This window comes from Myxine glutinosa, chromosome 1 (genome assembly GCF_964187855.1).
Source record: "Myxine glutinosa chromosome 1, kmMyxGlut1.1, whole genome shotgun sequence".
Lineage (NCBI taxonomy): Eukaryota > Metazoa > Chordata > Myxini > Myxiniformes > Myxinidae > Myxine > Myxine glutinosa.
In genome coordinates, this window is record NC_136261.1 from 252591672 (window position 1) to 252613454 (window position 21783).

Genomic DNA, 21783 nt, shown 5'->3' on the forward strand with positions numbered 1-21783 from the left:
ATCTCGGCATTTTCCCATCTCTTATTTCGGGCGGTGTATGACTGACCATGCCACGATAAAAAAAAAAAAATCTCAATGGACTTGAAGTTACAGGCCTTTGAGAATTCATTTCGTTCTATAAAGGGCAACTTTCATCGGATTTTCTTCCCGTTTTTTTTCAACCGAGTCTAAAACTATGTTAGCGACTGTGAAAAATGAAATGATATATCGAATTTGATTTGAAATAAAACTGTGTGAGAGAGGAAGACACCACGGGCCTACAAAACAGGCCTCAAAGCTATGCGAGTTAATAAAATGGTGGATATTTGTTTATATGAAGGCTCTCCCAGAATGGGTGGAGCTATGGTTCCCAGAATGGGTGGAGCTTTGAGGTTTTGTCTTCTCTGCAAGAACAAGAAGAAGAAGAAGAAGAAGAACAACAACAACAACAACAGCAGAGGGCACTCTATGAGCAGCGTCTGCAACGCAGCTAAAAAAAAATACCAAATATGAAAATTGACGATTTTATGCAGCCTTGCCCATTGACTTTTTGATCTGAAAAAAAAAATCAGCTGCAGCTTTTGATTGGTGAACCAATTATGTGACTCAGTATACAAATTCTTAAATTTCAGGTCAATTTATATACAAATACAAATTGACGATTTGACGTATACAAATTGACGATTATATGTAAGCTTGACCTTTGAACTTTTGATTTAAAAAATAATTAGCTTCTAGCTTTTGATTAATCAACCAATTCAGTAACCCAATATGCAAATTCTGAAAGTTTCAGGTCAATTGGATGCAATTTCAAATCAGTTGGATCATCACTACGACATCATGATCATAAACCCATAAGGGCCCCCAACAGTTCAAAGATGTCAACGTCAAATGCTGTCACCAAGCTCTTCCACGAGCCTCGACTATGTGTACAACATTGGTTGGACAGCTGCCCTGACTCCACCCACATTTGTAACTTTGATGCGTATGTAAGATACTTCAGGAAGAATATAAATAATTTCCAATCATTTATTTACACAACAAGGCTACTCATAATAACATATTAAAACATTGCACAGATAGACAAACGACCAACCGTAATAAACCATGATCTCTCGGATATCCACTTCCTGTATCGATCACGCTTTCGGTGGAGGTAATGAATACATATGTATTGGTGGTGGGTGGTGGCTCGTGTGCAACCACCTGGCTGCTGGTTGCATCATTTTTCTGGCGCTGATGCAATGCCTCTCTATAACCAGTTATCTGGTACTCATTTTGCCAACCTCGGAAGGATGACGGGCTGAGTCAACCCCACCTGGCATCAATTCAACAGGATTCGAACTCATTACCCCTTAGGATCCCAAGCCCGCCACCCTAACCATTAGGCCAACACCAGGTGATATATGTATTGGTGATATAACAATTTGCGCTTTTGCTTTGAAAAAGGGGGAGGAGGGTGTTATGTCTTGTTGAGGACTTTGCGTGGTGAGAGGGGAAGAGGGGAATTGTGGACTTGAAGTTACATTTTACTTTTCATGGAATTTCCACGGATCCCTGCTTATGTACGTATACAATATACATATATGTATACACACTTATATGCTTATGTATACACACATATGTGTGTGTGTGTGTGTAACTATGTAACCACCACTTTGATTTATCCCACACATTCCATAAATCTGTAAATCTATTCCCTTCCATTTGCACAATATTGCCCAAATCCACTCATGCCAGAGGACTAGTGAAACTTTTTTTTCTTTCTCATAACATTGCACTTGGATTACTGCAACCCACTGTTAGCACACTTACCTGCTTTTTCTTTCAAGCGCTTAAAAGTGAATGAGAATATATGGCAGTCAGGCTCGTAGTTCAAGGTCGTAAATTGATTATATCACTCCAATCCTCCAAGTACTTCACTGGTTCCCAGCATCCCAAAATATATATTTTAATTTTGTTAATAACCTTTAAAGCCCCAAAAAAAAAACATTCCTCCTACATTTCTGACCTTACACACCTTACACCCCCGCAAGAACGCTCTACAGTCTAACAAATGGAAACTCTTGGTAGTTCTTTGCACTAGAATATAAACTTCCATTCATAGAGCATGCACTTAACATGTTTTTTCTTCTCAACTATGCAATTCCCTTGCTTGTGATATTTTATTTGTTTAATAAACCCAGTTATTAATTCACTCTTAAAATCTCATATGCTTACACTCGTTTTTTATTACTCCTAAATATAGGTTTAACTCCTTAAAATAAAGCATTTTGATATTTTACTCATAAATAAAAAACACTGAATAGGATGCTATTTAAATGAAATGGTATTATTAAAACTAGTGAGTTACAAGTGTTACGCATGGGTGAGAGGCTAGGAGAAGCAAACAGACATAGCAGAAACGGCGAATGCTAAAGCATGAAACCAATAAATTCCACATTCCTGTAGCACCTTCAGTCGCACGTCTGACATGGACAGCAAGTTTGTGAAGGACTTCCATGAAAAACGTACCCGTTCGCAAACAAACGGGTACGTTTGTTCCATACCCAGTCAATGGCGAATCTGCATATGGCAATCCACGAATTTCACGTTTAGAAAGTAGAAACCATCATGGCATTCCATCATTCACTTGAACTCGATATCTTTTTTCATTCCAAACAGCATAACTCCAATCACAAATTAAATGACATTAATATAAAAAATAAACTTTTAAAAACATTCGTGACAGAAACAAATATTTAAATCCTGGCATTCCTGGCATTGTCAATGCTGGCATTCCGTCATTCACTTGAACTCGATATCTCCTTTTTCATTCCAAACAGCATAACTCCAATCACAAATTAAATAACATTAATATAAAAAATAAACTTTTAACAACATTCGTGACATAAACAAATATTTAAATCCTGATGTGCAGTTCCATACGGTTGGGTGAACACAATTACGAATTCAAAATCGTAATTGTATTCACTCAATTCCAATCATTAATTGATACTTTAACAAAATACTGTTTTAAATGACAGTTGTATTGGGATATTATCAAACCCGCTCATTGCCGTAATCTGTCCACTTCCGCATTCATGGCAGGTTCATAATTCTCATCAAAATCTAAACAGTATTTGTAGAATTTCAATAAAAGCCTCATCACTGTTCATATCAGCAAATATTATTCCATCGTCTTTGGAAAAACTGGAAAATTGGAAAAATTGGAAAATTGGAAAATTGGAAAAACAATATAGCCTATTTTACTCCAGGGGGTCCCAGGATTATGCACTCAAAATATCGTTGCGATCGGTTCATCCGTTTTTGCGGTACCTGGGAACGGACAGATGGACATTTGGTGAATTATAGTTAGATAATAGTGCTAAAAGGAAACATTTGAGTATGTGTTTAAAGACTTTCAAATTGTAGTATTATGGCAGCCCTTCAAAGCAATGTTCTTGCGAGGAGGACCAATATGGACAGGGCTTTGAAAAGGCCTGCCTTGATTCCAGATAAGTTGTTAATCCTCATTCTGCATAGTGTCAATGCTGGCGTGGCATCGGCTTTGGCAATTGGAAGAAAATGGAACAATGTTTTTTTTTGAGTATTTCAAAATTATAATATCAAGTGAATGTTCAGTGGCTCTTGCACATGTGTTCTCTGAACAAAGAATAAAGGAAAAAACATTAACTGGATCTCTGTTTTTCAGATTCACCCAGAACATTGGCCCACCAGTGCCGCTTGAATATCCGAAGAACTATTGGACCTACGCGTTTAAAGAAAATTTCATCTCTCCCACTACCTTGCCCATTACTTGCCTTCCTTTTACACCTACCTGAAGGACATCTAATCACATGAAGTTCCGTGAGAACGAAAGCATCATGCGATATGAATCACCAGAAGCAAACGAATCCCAGAATGTTTTTTTAAATTATAAATTATTTGCAAATATAATTCTTCCTCAAAATCTAAAAGTTATACAAACAAAAACAGTATTAATTTAAGAATTTTCTTCTGGATTTGGATTTGTCTTTATAGACTGGAGGTCAGTTTCAGGAGGGCCCAAATAAATCACATCCACTAAAATTCAGGCAGAGATATCATTCAGGTCAAAATTATATTTCAATACAACAACAACAACACAACATGCATTTTAAGGCCATTTTCCCTGCTAGAGCAGGGGTCAAAATTATATTTCAATACTGAATGATAATTCATACAGATGTATTTTTAAAGAAACACATTTCAAGGCATATAGGTGAATAATTTAAATGTAATGAGTTTTAATATCGTCGCAATCTAGTACATTTTATCACCAAATAACAAACTTTAAAGGAGTTTTTCTCAGGTTTAATTTTGGCACGGGTTGTAGTATTCACATCTGAACCTCTGAAAACTAATTTAATGAGTATATTCATCGACAATACATTTTGATACTTCTCCAAAAAAAAAAATATATATATATATATATATATATATATATATATATATATATATATATATATATATATATATATATATATATACAGACTTGGCATTTAATATGGAATATTTTTTTTTTCTTGTAATTTCTGAACTCGGTATATCAATCTGGTGAGTTTCTTTTACGCTTCGGTGATTTCATTGTTGAAAGAACCATGTCACTAATTGTCTATCACAGCAAGAAGTCAACAACAGGATTATATCACAGGTGGCGTGACAAAATGTATGGACAGGTACATTTGACGATTGGCTTCACAATCGGGTATATAAGGGTTGTTGCGTTCTGTATTAGTGGAAAACAACTGCTGCACGTCTACAAAAGTTATTGCCGCTTCCCCTGGAGATGGTCCGTCAACTCGACAATGCTGTTTGTCATTTAGTGGTGGCTTTACGAAATTCCGGCATGAAACAGCGTGCTATTGCTTGGCAGTATGGCATCACTCAAGGTCAGGGGTCAAAGATCCTGAAACAAAATGCTCAGAGGGGTGTCCCTACTCCAATACCGAGGCCAGGACGTCCCCGCAGAACCACAAGGAGGGATGATCGCCAGCTGCACCGGCTAGTCCGCAATGGCCGTACCAAGTCAGCTAATCGGCTTAGGGCTGAGTGGCAGCAACTGACAAATGTGCCTGTATCCAGAAGGCTAGTCGACCAACGACTGGTTCAAGCAGGCTGCCAGGCGTCCCCTGAGAAAGCCACGTCTGACCAGACAACACCGCCAGCGCTGATTGCAGTGGGCCAGAGAGCAGTGTCAATGGCAGCCAGGACACTGGAATCACGTAATCTTCAGTGACGAGTCTAGAATTCTGGTCTATCGTCAAGATGGCCACGTCCGAGTGTGCAGACAAGTGCATGAAGCCTACAACGAAGATTGTATAGTGCCAAGAGTCCAAGCTGGAGGTGGTGGGGTGACAGTTTGGGCTGCTTTTCATGCAGGGGGCAAAACTGACCTGGTTGTTCTGAATGGAAACCTGAACCAGTTCAAGCACAGGGCCATTCTGGAAGAAACATTGCTTCCATTTGTTCGTGCAGCCTTTCGAGGAAACTTTGTCTTCCAAGATGACAATGCACGGCCTCATCGTGCTCGCATGATCCAACACTTTCTTGCTGACCGTGGTGTAGAGCATATGGAGTGGCCTGCTGTGTCCCCGGATATGAATCCGATAGATAACTTGTGGGCAGAATTAACGCGTCAAATCGACAACTTGGACCAGCAGCCTGCCTCTGTGCGTGAATTGCAGTAGGCTATTGTAACTGCATAGCAAGCGGTTCCTGTCCAAACCTTGGCAAATCTCGTGAACAGCATGCCTCATCGTGTACGTGCTCTCCTGAATGCTCGTGGGGGTTACACGAAGTACTGAACTGTAATTTTACTGTCCGTAATCCCAGTCGTAATTTAACTTTTGTTTTTGTTAAAAAAATTTTTGGCTAATGTGCAAAATAAAGAGATACTTCTGGAAAACGTACAGAAGTTTAACACAGTACTGTCCGTGAATTGAGTTCGATATCAGTTTACATCACTTTCAAGGATCAATTTATTTGTTTCGAAATGTCAAATGTGTTTTTTGTTTCTTTTAAACGTCACATTAACAAAATCTAGAATAATTTCAACATAATTCCAATGAACTTTTGGTTCTAAGTAATCTTGAAAAGTAAATTCACCCCCACAAAAAAAATATTCCATATTAAATGCCAAGTCTGTATATATATATATGTATAATACCTATATGGTATCATTTATGTGCATGACATCAGCGTCATGTCATTGGGTCAGTGCACCTCCTTGGCTCAATATATATATATATATATATATATATATGAAGAAAGAAGAAGAACCACCTTTAGAGAACATTTTTACCCACAGAGGTAACCCACAGGGGCCAACCCACAGGGGTTGGCCTTTTTCGGGCACCGTGGTCCCATTTTTGAAGCAATGTTTTATGGCCGGATGCCGCCACCCTGTTCGTCGCCTCTTGCGACACACAGGGACTTACCAGTTATCTGGTACTCACCTTGCTGACCTCAGAAGGATGACAGGCTGAGTCAACCCAACTGGCGTTAATTCAGCGATCAACCGGGATTCGAACCCAGGATTCCAAGCCGGCACCCCAACCACTAAGCCAACAACAGGCTATATATATATATATATATATATATATATATATATATATATATATATATATATATATGAAACCTCAAGCATATACCCTTCTCATTTCCCTATCCAAGTCCTTTCTGATGCGGTATGAATCATCCTTGTACATCGAGCCATTATTACGTGATTGGTATTTATTTTGTATGTACATACAGTATACGTTATGTCTGTGATCATTTTATTTTAGGGACCTTGCGTATGTAATTAAAAATAGAAAATTAACATGCAGGCACTGGCTTTTTCTGTATGTCCACCATAGGATGACAACTGTACAGTTGGAACAACAGCAGCAAAACTAGAAACGATAGTTTTGATGCAGAAATGTGGCAGTATTCACTTGGCAAAATAGACACAGATTTTCTATAAAATATACCTCAAACAGATTGGGGACAGTTCAAAACCGTCAATGGGAAAAGAGAAAGTCACCATGAACCATATGAGTTCACCGCACGCAGATCACTGAAGCCTATGAGATCACCTATGGCAGCAGCGCACCAAAGGATATAGGAACGCAAAGACTATCCTTCAGCATATTATAATATAGACGAAAATAATTTACAAGGTTTTGAAGTTATTCAATCTGAGTAATCACAAGTTAAGTATGATATTAGTGATCATCTTATCATCTCAGAATCCGTTTGCTACCTACCGTACATGTGAACTTTTTCTTTCTTTATTTTGTATACAGACAAGGCTCATGGAAGAGCTCCAACACTGAACAGATCAGGATATAACTGAACAAAAGGAACAGTAGAGAGACAGGGGAAACACCAACAGCAAGATTGAAGGACAAAATATAGGGAGATTTGGACAAATACTCCGTGTGGGGAGGAATGAGGGGAGGGGAAGGTGCATGGGGTGGACAAGTTGGATACAGAAGCAAACTCTCAGGAAAGAAAAACTGAAAATTTGGAAGACGGTGGGCTTGGGGGGTATTCATTCTCAACTCTGTTCAAGCAGCCATCAATCATCTGGATTGCTCTCCCATCTCTACTGCCTCTGACATCAACTCTTCCAAGGAATTCTTCCCAAGTAAACTGCTCTCTCATGCACAGATTTATCCCATCTCTTCTTCAGTTGTCATACCCTTCCTCCCGTCCATGGTACACGAAATATTGTGGTGAGGCAGTTGCCCTGAAACCACTTGCCTTCACCTCTTGGAAGGCAAATCCAACTGAAGGTAATCTCCAGTCCTCTCACAAAGCTCAGAACAAGTGTGTGTCTACCCTCAGGAGTGCCAGGAAGCACTATCTCTCCACACTCAAGAATGAACTCTCAAACCTGTCTCCTTCCTCCAAATCCTGGTGGCGTCTGGTCAAATCCGTTTCTGGTGTTTGTTCCGCCTCCATCCCCTCCCTTACCTCAAATGGATACACAGTTGACACCACACATGACAAAGCCGAATACTTCAAGTCTGTGTTTGCCTCAAAATATTGTGTCCCAATCCCATCTCTCTCTGTACCTACCTTTCCCAGTCGTACCCAGCTGCTCCTGGAATCTGTGTCTGTCTCTCCTGACAAGGTGGAGAAGTTTCTGTCAATCCTCGACTATGATTCTGCAACTGGACCAGATGGGATCAGCTGATGGATCCTAAATCCTGCTCTGCCGCTCTATCTCACCCTCTCTCTGCTCTCTTCACCCTCTCTTTTGTTCAAGGTCATCTGCCATCTGCTTAGAAATCAGCCAACATTACCACTTTACACAAAAAAGGTGCAAAAAGAAATACCTGCAACTGCAGACCAATCAGCCTGCTCCAAATAATCAGCAAGGTCATGGAATCCATCATCGCCTCTGACATCAAATCCTTCCTCTTCTCCAATGGCTTCATTTCGGATCAAATCAATTTGGATTCAGACCAGGTCATTCTAATCTAGACATGCTGCTTCTGCTGTCTCAACAATAGATGGAGGTCCTCAATGCCAAACAGGAAATCAGAGCTGTCTCCCTTGACATGTCTCGCACCTTCGCTATGGTCTGGCACCCAGCTCTGTTCAGCAAACTCTCCTCCTATGGTATCCATGGAAATCTCCACTCATGGCTTGCAGAATTCCTCTCTGGTCGCAGTCAATGTGTGGCCCTGAATGGAATTCTCTCTTCTCCCTTTCCTGTTCAGGCTGGAGTTCCTCAAGGCAGTGTTCTGGACCCTGTGCTATTTCTGATCTTCAATGATCTCTCCGACTCCAGAACATTCTCTCTATCTCTTTGCTGATGACTCCATTCTCTGCCGCTCCATATCTCGACCTTCAGATCGGCAGTCTGCAACCTCTTCACTCTCTGCAGACCTGGACAAAATCACAGACTGGTCCAACAAGTGGAACATGTGTTTCAATCCTGACAAATCTCACACTCTCACTTTGTCTCTCTGGGAAGACCGTCTGGACAACCCTCCCATCTACTTTCTGAACAATCTTCTTGAAGAAGTTGTGTCACTCAAGCTTTTGGGTCTCACTATCTGCCATGATCTTTCCTGGGAAAACTACATTTCAGGCTGGCCTCCAAAGCCAGTCTCCGACTGAGCATCCTCCATTGTGTGAATTATTTCCTTGGCACACCTGAGCTCCTCACCACATACAAGGCTTTCATCTGCAGCTCAATGGAATACTGCTCTCCCCTCTGGGCTGGTGCTCCTGCCTCACACCTAGCTCGGCTTCACGCTGTTGAAACCAAAGCATTCAGAATCATTGGTATCTCCCGCGATGAAGCTATCTCTGAGGGCATTTCTCTCTTTCTCACCACAGGCAGGTTGGTGGTCTTTCTCTGTTCTACCGACTCCTCTCCGGCCTTGATCCCCCTGTTCTGTCTGTGCTCTGTCCCCCAAATATTCCTACAGGTCGCACAATATCTGCCTGCTACCCTCTTATGGTTAAACTACCAAAATCAAGACTCTCTGCTCACCTTCACTCTTTCATTCCTCTTTTCTCCCACCTCTGGAACAAACTCCCTCACTCTCTTCAATCTCACTCCTCCCTCTCGGTATTTAAAACAGCTGTTCACCACCATCTCTTATCTTCCCCCATCCAAAATCTCATCTTTTCTACCCCCGTTAAAACACCCCAAATCCACCTCTTTCAATCCCCAACTTCTTTCCTGAAATTCCTGGTGGTGTTCATTTCCTTAATACGGTGTACCGACCCCCCTCTCCCTCCTCCCCCAGCCCTCCCCCTTCCACAGATCTACCAACGTCCCTGTTCTCTACTGTTGTTGTCCTTTTGTGCTTCCCTCTCTCTTCCCCTCTTGTCTCCCGCTCCCTTCATTGTATGTTTTATGTGTCTGTGCATGTTTTCATGTTAAATGTGTTAGCTCTTGCATGAGCCTCGATTCTGTATTTAAAAAAAAATAAAATAATAATTTAACTAGAACGGCAATCGGTGGTGAGCATACCTCCGCCAGACTGACCAGTGTACGTTTTTTGTCCACTGCTAGGCCGGATCTGGATTCGACCTGAACCAAAATGTAATCAGGTTGTTCTTTTCACTTACCCAACTCGTCCACCAAGTTTTGTCGTAATTCGTCCACACCTTTTTTGTGATATCGTCCACCATAATGTAATGGTTGTGTACTTCTGGTCCAGTTTCTCTGACATCCTTTTGCAAAGTGTCTTTGCAACTACAACTTTTCACCTCTGATCTATCTAGTCTGGGTTCAAGTCTTGGCCGAGCTAGAAACTGTCATTTTTGTGTTTTGCATGCAGGGTGAGGCATCAGTGAGTGTTCCGTCCCTCGGATGGACAATAAACCGGGCATCCTATCTGCCTGTATTAGTTGGTGTGTGTTAAAGATCCCATTATGTCAAAGATCTGCTTAGGAATTTGATATTTTGTGAAGAACAAGCTACTTATCGGTGGCACCCTGAACAAATTACAAATTTTTACTCTAACATATGGGGGGCACTGCATGAGCTCCACAGCCGTTCCCCCCAGTAAATGATGTTACTCGCAGCCATGTGCTGTATATGATAGATTCAGGGAGATGGAAGGGTTGTTAATTGGGATCATGGAATATATCATTGGCTTTTAAAATGAATAAACAACTTGAACAAACCAAAAATATATAAATCACTAATTTCAAACGTTATCAGGGTCATGATTAAATTATTTAAATATTTAAGGCTTTTCCTAAAATGCCAATAGCCCCAATCTTGATCCGTGGTATGTGCAGCAATGATTCCCCCTTGTTGATACATTCTACCCAGAATGCTTAGCGGATTTGATATTTTGGCTGACACATTTTGTCATTTCAGAATAACGAGTCTGACTTCAAAGTGCTTACAAAACTAGGATGCTATCGAGCGAGGTTGAATCATCAAATCTATGCTCAATCTCTCCAGGTTTTAAACTTTTCCAACTTGCTGATATTCACATGTGAAAGGTTAAAAGTCGTAAACTGTATGACTGATCACATGTGATGTAATATGTTACATCAGACCTGATATTAGATGCATTTGCTCACTCACTGTGTGCTCACATGTGACTCACCTATGTCACTCACTGTGTGTCATGTGTATGCTCACTACCTCACACCATCAGAGACTCCTCCTCACTCACCACATTCAAAACATCACTCAAGACCCACCTGTTCAACACTGCATTCAACATTTAACCCACAGCATTTAACCCCTGACTATCTCCTCTCCTTCTCCTTGCTTTGATTATTTACCTGTTGATTTTTGTCTTTTTGCTTATTATTTGCCATGGGTGAAGTATTTTTCTCTTCTTGATTAACAAATCATTCGTCAGATCCTTATAAAGAAAATCATGTAAATGATGCTGAATTTGTTTCCTGCTCAAAAGTATGACATAGATATTTGTGCATATTTTCTACGCCTGTTTATATTTTGTACAATCTGAAAAACAACAAAACTGTCTGTGCTATTTTGTCTGTTGTAGCTTTGTCACTCAGTGTTTGCTGATAAGTGATAATTGGTTACAGAAGGGGATTATTGTACTTTTCTTTAGCTTTATTGGTTGTTGTTTTTTTTTGAATGATACTTGCCTGATATTGTATCAAGATGCAGGGTTGTTATGATGATCCCTTAGAAGCAGGAATTCTTATCCATAAAAATACATAAAATGATATGACCTCAGTCATATGAGAAATTTTATTTTAAAAAAAAAACCACTGTATGTAATTTTAGGCAGAAAGTATATAAAAACAAAGGATGAAATTTACTTATTTGTATGAGTGTTTTTTTTTTTTAACACCATGGGAAGTGTCGAGCCCAAAAACCAAGAGGGTCCCCCTGGGTGTAAAAGCAAAGAAAGAAGATGGGGGAAATGTAATCAGGATGGGGGTGCCGCAGATGATTGGCTAACAGTAAAATAAAGAGGGGTGAGGTGCTTCAAGGAACTTTTCAAACAAGGACTGTTCCAGACAACACCAACAAAGGCAAACTAGTGGCCTCTGAAGGGCCTCCCGGAATCCCGTGCTTAGTGTGGCTTCAGTCACAAACTTCGCGGAGAAGGTGTTTTTATGCACCAGATGACCAGGCTGCCTCCAAAGGTGCTAAACCCGGGTTTGCACCTTTAGTTTTCTGGTGGAAATCCTGTGGGAACACCGACTGCAATATATATCCCGCCTGCCGGTATCCTCCACCAGGCATTGCAGAATCAGCAACTCAACCCAGAAGGCAGAAAGAACCCACAACCCCCACCCCCTTTCCCCCCAATCCCAATCCGGCAGCCTGTCCCAGAGCTTACAACAGAACCAATGTTCCACTTCCGAGGAAGGCTCCTTAAGCACAGGTGGTGGTAACGTCCCAGGCAGGTGCAGGTAGCCTCCCACCTTTAAAAAATTGCCATTTTCAGGTCGAAATTTAAATGTTTACCAGCTAGGCAGCTGCTTTCAGAAGATAAAAGTTAAATGCAATTCAGATTTGTATCATTTTTAAAATCGTAGATTATATGTTCCAACTTCAGCCAAGTTCCAACTGCATCTGGAGGATTTGCAAGTTTAGCCACTAATCAATTTGACCTCTTTATGACTATTGCTTGAAAAGTGAAGTTTAAATTATTTATTACAGATACTGTATTTTTCTTTTTTAATTGAACAAATGCACCCTTTTTTAGGCAAAGGAAGTTGAAAAAGAATGAATGAGTTGAATATATATATATATATATATATATATATATATATATATATATATATATATATATATATATATATTGTCGTGCGGAAGGCTCTCAGTTAAGACAGAGCGTTCACGGATGGAATCGAGCTTAACGAGGCGACAATCAATTCAATGGCGGATCACACAAGAGAAGAGGAGTTTGGGAGAGATTGCCGCTTACCTTCATGGTCCGACGATGTCTTCTCCCTGTGGAAATGAACTCAACCCGAGACGGTGTAAATTGTACAAACAGAAAGAATATTTATAGAGGGGGGGAAGGGCAGGAGAGGGGGGGGGGCATGGGGGAAGGGATGGAGGGTTGAAGGGGAGGGGGGAGGCAGGAGAGGAAGGGGAGTGGCTCACGTTTCTGAGTGAATGTGGCTCACGTTTCTGAGTTAAGTGTGATGCCGATCAGGAAGAAGAAGAAGCCGTACTACCAAATTCGTACACTTCCGGAATGGTTTGATTTATTTGTATTCAAATGTCTGATAATTGTTTTGTATTTATTTATGCGAATGTGTACTTGTATATCACTGTCATTAATTAAAAAAGGCTTCGGCACTATCGAGCGATTATTATTATTTTTATTTTTTTTTTAACTCCAAAAACGAAAACTTTTTTAAAATTTTTTTTTGCCTAATACACTCCCAGGAACTCACTGATGAACCTCTGGAAGTTTGATGAATATCTGTTCAGCCATCTCTGAATAAAACGCAGACACACAAAAACTGGACACATACACACACACACACACACACACACACACACACACACACACACACACACACACACACACACACACACACACACACACACACAACTCGCGTTTATATATATAGATGCATATTATACAGTATATATATATATACTGTATATGCAATATTTGTTGAACCTAAATATGTGGTTCAATGCAGAGACTGTACTGTTAGTCAGGTTCACTATGTTAACAAATATAATTTCGTTCAAAATTTTGGTAGATTAGCAAAACTATACATTTTTGGAATATTCAGAGCATGAGGAATCCAAAAATTAATGTTTACATTTGCGTAGACACCTTTGCGAAAATGACACTCAGGACAGTGATGAAGATAGTCAGGTTCACTATGTTAACAAATATAATTTCTTTCAAAATTTTGGGATTAGCAAACCTGTACATTTTTGGAATCTTCAGAGCATGGAGAATCTGAAAATCAATGTTGGCATTTGCACAGACACCTGCATGGCCGCCATTTTGGATTTTGAAAATGGCCGCCATAAAATACATATTTTGCGCGATCTCGGCTTCTAGTCAACCTAGAGACTTAATTAAATATGCTAATCCCAACACCAAGCTAGCGGCTAGGGTGCTGGCTTAGGATCCTGGGTTCGAATCCTGGTCGATCGCTGAATTAACGCCAGGGGGGTTGACTCAGCCTGTCATACCTTCCGAGGTCGGCAAATTGAGTACCAGTTCACTGGTAATTCCCTGCTTGTCGTTAAAGGCGGCAAAAATGGTTGGCGGCAGGAAGGGCATCCGGCTGTAAAACTTTGTTTAAAAAGGGGACCAAAAAAACACCAACCACGGTTCCCGAAAAAGGCCAACCCCTGCTTTGCGGGGAAATAATGGCCTCTAAAGGTGGTTATTTATTTATATATACATAATCCTATGTTTTCTGGGTCAAGGAATCCAATAAAGGCCTCAAAATAGTGCTCAGGATTATAGAAAAGCAACAAACAAAGGTAATTGAAAACCATTGTCTTTATATTTGAGATATAACTGTATTACATAATACATGATATTGCAAGTCCTTTGAAGTTATAGGTATGGGTTTATAAAGCAAGAAAGCAGCCTTGTTAGTATCAGATTGAACTATAAGTCCGATACACAGGATCTACGAGGTCTATACCGTTCAGGAATATGCTTTTGCAGATCTTCATCACTGTCCTGAGTGTCATTTTCGCAAAGGTGTCTACGCAAATGTAAACATTAATTTTTGGATTCCTCATGCTCTGAATATTCCAAAAATGTATAGTTTTGCTAATCTACCAAAATTTTGAACGAAAAAACATAGTGAACCTGACTATGTTTGCAATAAACATTTTGATTCCCTTTCTGACCAACTGTTGGACTATGATCATCAATCGGTGACTATTACCTTTTTTCTGATGCCCGAGATTAATTGCTGGGAAAATACAAACCATAAAACTTAAAATATGATATGATAAAATATGAATAAGAAAACACAAACCATACAACTTTTTTTTTAAATGGTAAAACAGATTTAGAGAGTTTACTGATCCCATAATAAGTATGTGCCCAATCTCAGGAGAGCTGGAACACAACATCTATCCATCCTCAAGGCTGAACCTCTCAAACATATCTCCTTCTTCTTTCTAAAACCTGGTGGTGCCATGTCAAGTCTGTCTATAACCTGTATGCTCTCCATCTGTCCCATCCCTCACTTCAAATAGCACCATAGCCGACTCTGCTCGTGAGAAGGCCGAATAATATCTCAATTCTGTGTTTGCTTCCAAATCTCGCATACCCAACCCCTCAATACCTACTTGTTGGAAGGTAGATTCACATGTGCAAGTGAATGGCGGAGAAGGGGATTTTTGCCCCCGTCGCACCGCGGAGCGAAAGGGGGACTGGTTTTCCCCTTGGTCCGTGTGTGCGTCCGTCCGTCCATGCGTGTGTGCGTGCGTGCATACGTGCATGCATGCGTGCGTAAGCGAAGGACCGAATTCTAATTTGGTGTGTGGGTGCAACCCACGTCAAAATCCAAGATGGCCGCCGCTATGTATGTCTGAACCTTGAGATGAATATCTTGAAAAATAAGCGAAGTACCAACTTCTAATCTGGTGTGTGGGTGTATCTAGGCATAAGGAAGAACGCTATTGAAAATTGGGTCGCCACGTCAAAATCCAAGATGGCCGCCGCCATGTATGTCTGAACCTTTTGAGTGGAATATCTTGAAAAATAAGCGAAGTACCAACTTCTAATCTGGTGTGTGGGTGTATCTAGGCATAAGGAAGAACGCTATTGAAAATTGGGTCACCACGTCAAAATCCAAGATGGCCGCCACCATATATGTCTGAACCTTGTGAGTGGAATATCTCTAAAAATAAACGAACTACTAACTTCTAGTCTGGTGTGTGGGTGTGTCTCCAACCCACTCGCAAATATTATCGACTCTTCCACGTTTCCTGCGTCTTCCACTTTGTCAACTCACACCACTTCACCGTGGCGACCCAGGCGTAATGCTTGTTATCCTGGTTTTCTCGGCAAACTAGGCAAACATAATCCACAAAAACACTGATGTGCACCCTCTTATACCCAACTGCTCTTGTTATTAAGCCCAACTTGTCCACCCAAGTTTTGTCTGAATCCGTCAACAACTTTTTGAGATATCGTGCTATGTATCGCTTTTTGTGCAGAAACACTTTAAAATGATTTATGCGGATCTTCACCAAAATCTCATCATTTTGGCCTTGGCACACACCCAACCTCTCCACGAAATGTTGGCTATGCCGTTCTAGTTCACTATGCTTTACATTGAAAGTGAGACATTGATACTTGCACTGGGGCACGGGTCCTCCAACTCTTTGCCTTCTGTGGAAAAGCAGCATGTTTTATGGCTAGGCAAGAAAATTACAATTGCAAAATGCTACGATCACAATTACTTTCCGCATGTCAAGAGATATTGGAGCTCAGGCCAGTAACAACCATTCTTTTTGGCCCATAACCTTAGGAGTGTAAGGTCAAAAAACGTACTTGATTGTTAGATAAGGCTAACAATGAAAACTAGGCTATCACTGTGCCGGTCTTTAAAAAAATATTTTTTAAAGGACCTACGCTCATGGAAAAGCAAGTCATAACAGACAGTGGGACAAAGATCAAGAGAATGAATAAACAGGAAAAGAGAAGAGGAAAGACCGAAACACCAAACTAGAAAGTAAAATGGTTGAGTTAGGAAATGCTAATGGGGGGTAATAAAGATCATGTGTCAGAATTGTGGATAATAAGAGATGGTGGTGCATTGCTTGCTTGAAGTCCTGGGTGTGTTTGCGGTGTGAAGTCCACCTGGATTTTGGAAGTATAACCTGGAAGGTTACTGGGAGAATTAATGAACTGGGAGAATTAATGCATCCTGGAGTTCCTGGGGAGGGATGAGGCCTGAGAAAGCAGAGGGAGCAACATTGGAGAATAGACAGTAAAAATTCGCACCCGTGTCTGAAGGAAGCGGTCCAGTTTGGCATTTTTAATATGAAATAGGCAAGACCTAGAAAAGAACGAAACCCATTAGAATTACCGTTTAGAACCATTTTGGAATTAGCCTTTAAAATTACCATTTAGAACCCATTAGAATTACCCTTTAGAAACATTTTAGAATTAGCCATTAAAATGACCATTTAGAACCCATTAGAATTGCCCTGTAGAATTAAACACTGTGGGTTAGAAAGTTTCTTCTTCTTAATTTTGAATTAAACACTGTGGGTTAGAAAGATTCTTCTTCTTCATTTTTACGGATTTACGGACATAGCCAAATATTGGTTGACCAAAGAAAGACTGATACAGCTTCCTTCGGGCTGTTATCAATTATCCCTATTGGAATTTTCTGAGGTTTAATTCTCCAGAATTATTGCATTTGAGAAATGAATGGGAGTGGTGGTGATCATACATATTTTGCCCAATTTATATTTAATCAATACAATTGAGTTCGGTGGCCATCAATATATTGATAGCGTAGTGGGCCTTCTCTGGAGCTTTGGGAAGGTGGTTTCACCGATGTTGTACAACATTCCCATTGTATAATTCTTCGACACCATTGTTTGCCATTCGATGCTACCTTCATCAGCAATTCATCTGATCAATTTATTGGCAATATCAGGTACAATATTCCCATGAAAGTACAAAATCACGTCAAATATATCTCCATATAAATGCAAGTGATCATCTCGTGTAGATTTTGGCATATTATTCATGTGTGGATTTAACAATATTATTTGCATCATAATACACCAGTGTCACTAGAAATATGATTCTCGTTATTGTTCTAATTATCACTTGCTAATCATAATAAAATAGCTCACCATCCCTTATAGATGATGGCATGACCCACGACACCGTATGCCCTGTTCACAGCTGTGGCATTGTCAGTTGGAAGTTCATTCTTCTGAAAATCAAAAATAGCAGGGAGAACTCTAATTTTTCAAATGATGATGATAGCATTGGACCATTCACATGGAGTTACCATGACCATGATGCAGTTACCAATCAATGACCATTGCAACCACAGCTTTTTTCCTTCTTATATTCCATCCAAAACCTCTCGACTGAGATGTCTTGAGTGCAAATTGGCAGGTGCTCCAAGCTGTTTCATTCTGCTTTGCATCGCCTTGGTCACAAGACCTTCACCAATGGGGAACTTTGAGCGGAAGCTGGCCCAGTCAGAAATATCGGTGATATTTAGGGCTTTGCAGATCTCCGTTTCCCAGCTGTAGAGGAGCGTTTTTCCACTGATGTGCTGATCCCATATGCATTCCTTGTATTTTTCTATGTTTGTTTCATTCAGGTCGAGATTACTTAACTGCAGGAGAACAATGAAGATGTTATTATGGTCAATTGGAAATAAGCACATGTGTATTTACAGGTGAATTAGCAACAAGCTCGACTCATTTTTATCCATCCACACGCTCAACAAATTGCCACACCTGTAGTGAAACAGTTAAAGGAAAAAAATGTTATATATATATATATATATATATATATATATATATATATATATATATATATATATATATATATATATATATAAAAACATTGCCTCAAACAGGGAACCATGGTTGACATGGGGCCCGCAAGGCTAACCCCCGCTCTAGCGGGGAAAATGGCCTTAAAACGGTCATTCATTCATATATTCATACATATATATATATATTGTCGTGTTCAATGGGGGATTAAGATCCTCCAAGGTGATGGGTGGCCGATCGAGCTTTAACTCCGAGGCGTTCACTCAAACAATGGCGGCTATTCTTTACACATGCAGGAGTGCAGGTCAGCAGGGCTCTTACCTGAACGGATTCCACTGGAGCTTCCTCGAACCACGAACGATTAAACAAGACAGGCACGGAATAAAAATGCAATAAATAAAGGGTTTAATAAAATAAATGCCAGGGAACAGAAATGCACGGTAAAACTAATTCCCAAATTGTGGCACCCCACACAGACTCGTAAAACAGCACAAGGGAGATAAAGAAATGGAAAATAAATGTGTTTGTGTGTATTCAGCTTTGAGCGGTCCTCAAACCCTGTCGGCCCTCGAACGGGTGCCCGAGTCTGTGCGTAGGAAAACACATGCCTTGGCACGAAGTCCATTCACCGCCAGCCGCCGAGCACGAAGCAAGTAGGCCCTCGTTACAAAAAGCACTGAGGTCTCTCAGGCGCACACAGCTGTCACAAAGCCAGCACCAACGAATGAGGGAAAGGATGCTTCCGCTCCTCCACGCAGCCAGGAACAGAGCGAGCGTGCGAATGCCACCGCCAAGAGCGAGCACGAACTGCGACCGCACACAAACAGAACCCAGCGTAAGAGAGCAGAGAAAATGGCGTCCTCAGCCTTTTTGTTCCCCGGTCTTGAACGTCATCCGATGATGTCTGCGCGTGCTCCAAACAAAGAGTCCATCTCATCGCTCCATGGTACCGACCAATCATCACCACTCGGGGTGGGGCCTCACGCCCCTCCTGTGCCCTTGTGATGACTTGGCAGGCGGTGTCAGTGGCATTGTTCAAATGTCTGTATCCGGTCAGTTTATTTAATGTTTATAATTACGTGCCGTTCAATTGGCTGGTAGTGTGTGTAGTGTAATGTCATAAGGAACAAGAAAAAAAATCACAAAGGTAATTTACCTTTAGGGAATTTACCCTAAGCCCTAAGCTACATAACACAAGAGCCACCCTCCATATGGCCATACGTCACACTTAATCCAAACACACGGAGCTGACTTAAGTTAGAGGTTTCTTCTTCTTCACGACAGTCGGAGCACACTGCCCTATACAATCCTACCTGGCCCTAAGGTATTTCATTGGCTACCCCCCATAAACGTTACAATATATATATATATATATATATATATATATATATATACAGTTATACACAGACTTGGCATTTAATATGGAATATTTTTTTTGTGGGGGTGAACTTACTTTTCAAGTTGACTCAGAACCAAAAGTTCATTGGAATTATGTTGAAATTATTCTAGATTTTGTTAATGTGACCTTTAAAAGAAACAAAAACCACATTTGACATTTCGAGGCAAATAAATTGATCCTTGAAAGTGATGGAAACTGATATTGAACTCAATTCACGGACAGTACTGTGTTAAACTTCTGTACGTTTTCCAGAAGTATGTCTTTATTTTGCACATTAGCCAAATTGTTTTTGAACAAAAATAAAAGTTAAATTACGACTGCGATTACGGACAGTAAAATTACAGTTCAGTACGTCGTGCAACCCCCACGAGCATTCAGGAGAGCACGTACACGTTGAGGCATGCTGTTCACGAGATTTGCCAAGGTTTGGACAGGAATCGCTTGCCATGCAGTGACAATAGCCTGCTGCAATTCATGCACAGAGGTCGGCTGCTGGTCCAAGTTGTCGATTTGACGCGTTAATTCTGCCCACAAGTTCTCTATCGGATTCATATCCGGGGACATGGCAGGCCACTCCATAAATGCTCTACACCATGGTCAGCAAGAAAGTGTTGGATCATGCAAGCACGATGAGGCCATGCATTGTCATCTTGGAAGACAAAGTTTCCTCGAAAGGCTGCACGAGCAAATGGAAGCAATGTTTCTTCCAGAATGGCCCTGTACTTGAACTGGTTCAGGTTTCCATTCAGAACAACCAGGTCAGTTTTTACCCCTGCATGAAAAGCAGCCCAAACGGTCACCCCACCACCTCCAGCTTGGACTCTTGGCACTATACAATGTTCGTTGTAGGCTTCATGCACTTGTCTGCGCACTCGGACATGGCCATCTTGACCATAGACCAGAAATCAAGACTCGACACTGAAGATCACGTGATTCCAGTGTCCTAGCTGCCATTGACGGTGTTCTTTGGCCCACTGCAATCGGCGCTGGCGGTGTTGTCTTGTCAGGCGTGGCTTTCTCATTGTCAGGCGTGGCTTTCTCAGGGGACGCCTGGCACGATAGCCTGCTTGAACCAGTCGTTGGTTGACCAGCCTTCTGGATACAGGCACATTTGTCAGTTGCTGCCACTCAGCCCTAAGCCGATTAGCTGACTTGGTACGGCCATTGCGGACTAACTGGTGCAGCTGGCGATCATCCCTCCTTGTGGTTCTGCGGGGACGTCCTGGCCTCGATATTGGAGTAGGGACACCCCTCTGAGCATTCCGTTTCGCGATCTTTGACATCTGACCTTGAGTGATGCCATACTGCCGAGCAATAGCATGCTGTTTCATGCCGGAATTTCGTAAAGCCACCACTCCATGACAAACAGCATTGTCGAGTTGACGGACCATCTCCAGAGGAAGCGGCAATAACCTTTGTGGACGTGCAGCAGTTGTTTTCCACAAATACAGAACGCAACAACCCTTATATACCCGATTGTGAAGCCAATCGTCAAATGTACCTGTCCGTACATTTTGTCACGCCAGCTGTGATATAATCCTGTTATTGACTTCTTGCTGCGACAGACAATCAGTGACATGGTTCTTTTAACAAAGAAATCACCGAAGCATAAAAGAAACTCACGAGATTGATATACTGAGTTCAGAAAGGAAACCCAAGTCAAGAAAAAAAAAATTCCATATTAAATGTCAAGTCTGTGTATATATATATACACAAAGAATTAAGTTAAGCACCCCCCCCGTTTTTTTACAACCTCGCACATTACAAGTTTGTTGTCGTCAAAACAGTGTAATATACCCATGATATTGCTATATTTTCTGGAGAAGTGATATTATGGTCACATAAAAACATAACAATCATGCCGTTTTCAATATTTTATTCTGAATAATTTAAGGTGAAATTTTTTGGGAATTTTAGGCATATTTTCACCTCAATTTAAGTATGG

General features: G+C 40.9%; 2 protein-coding genes across 4 annotated transcripts in view; one reads left to right on the top strand and one right to left on the bottom strand.

Moving 5' to 3' along the window:
* LOC137438768 (ankyrin repeat and SOCS box protein 2-like) overlaps nucleotides 1-11768 on the top strand; it is a 142217-nt gene extending 130449 nt beyond the window's left edge. Inside the window, exons 10-11 of one of the 2 annotated variants that reach the window (XM_078786009.1) lie at nucleotides 3674-3828; nucleotides 10841-11768. In XM_078786009.1, coding sequence (XP_078642135.1) covers nucleotides 3674-3822 — 149 coding nt within the window. In that variant the 3' untranslated portion in view covers nucleotides 3823-3828; nucleotides 10841-11768. Of the gene's footprint in view, nucleotides 1-3673; nucleotides 4410-10840 lie in introns of those variants that run through there. The other variant, XM_078786000.1, reaches the window with a different exon arrangement.
* Nucleotides 11769-17547: 5779 nt separating this feature from the next.
* Nucleotides 17548-21783, bottom strand: part of LOC137436355 (NTPase KAP family P-loop domain-containing protein 1-like) — a 73514-nt gene continuing 69278 nt past the window's right edge. For both annotated transcript variants that reach the window (XM_068130061.2, XM_068130070.2), the window contains one exon: nucleotides 17548-18276. In XM_068130061.2, coding sequence (XP_067986162.1) covers nucleotides 17998-18276 — 279 coding nt within the window. In that variant the 3' untranslated portion in view covers nucleotides 17548-17997. The remainder of the gene's footprint in view (nucleotides 18277-21783) is intronic.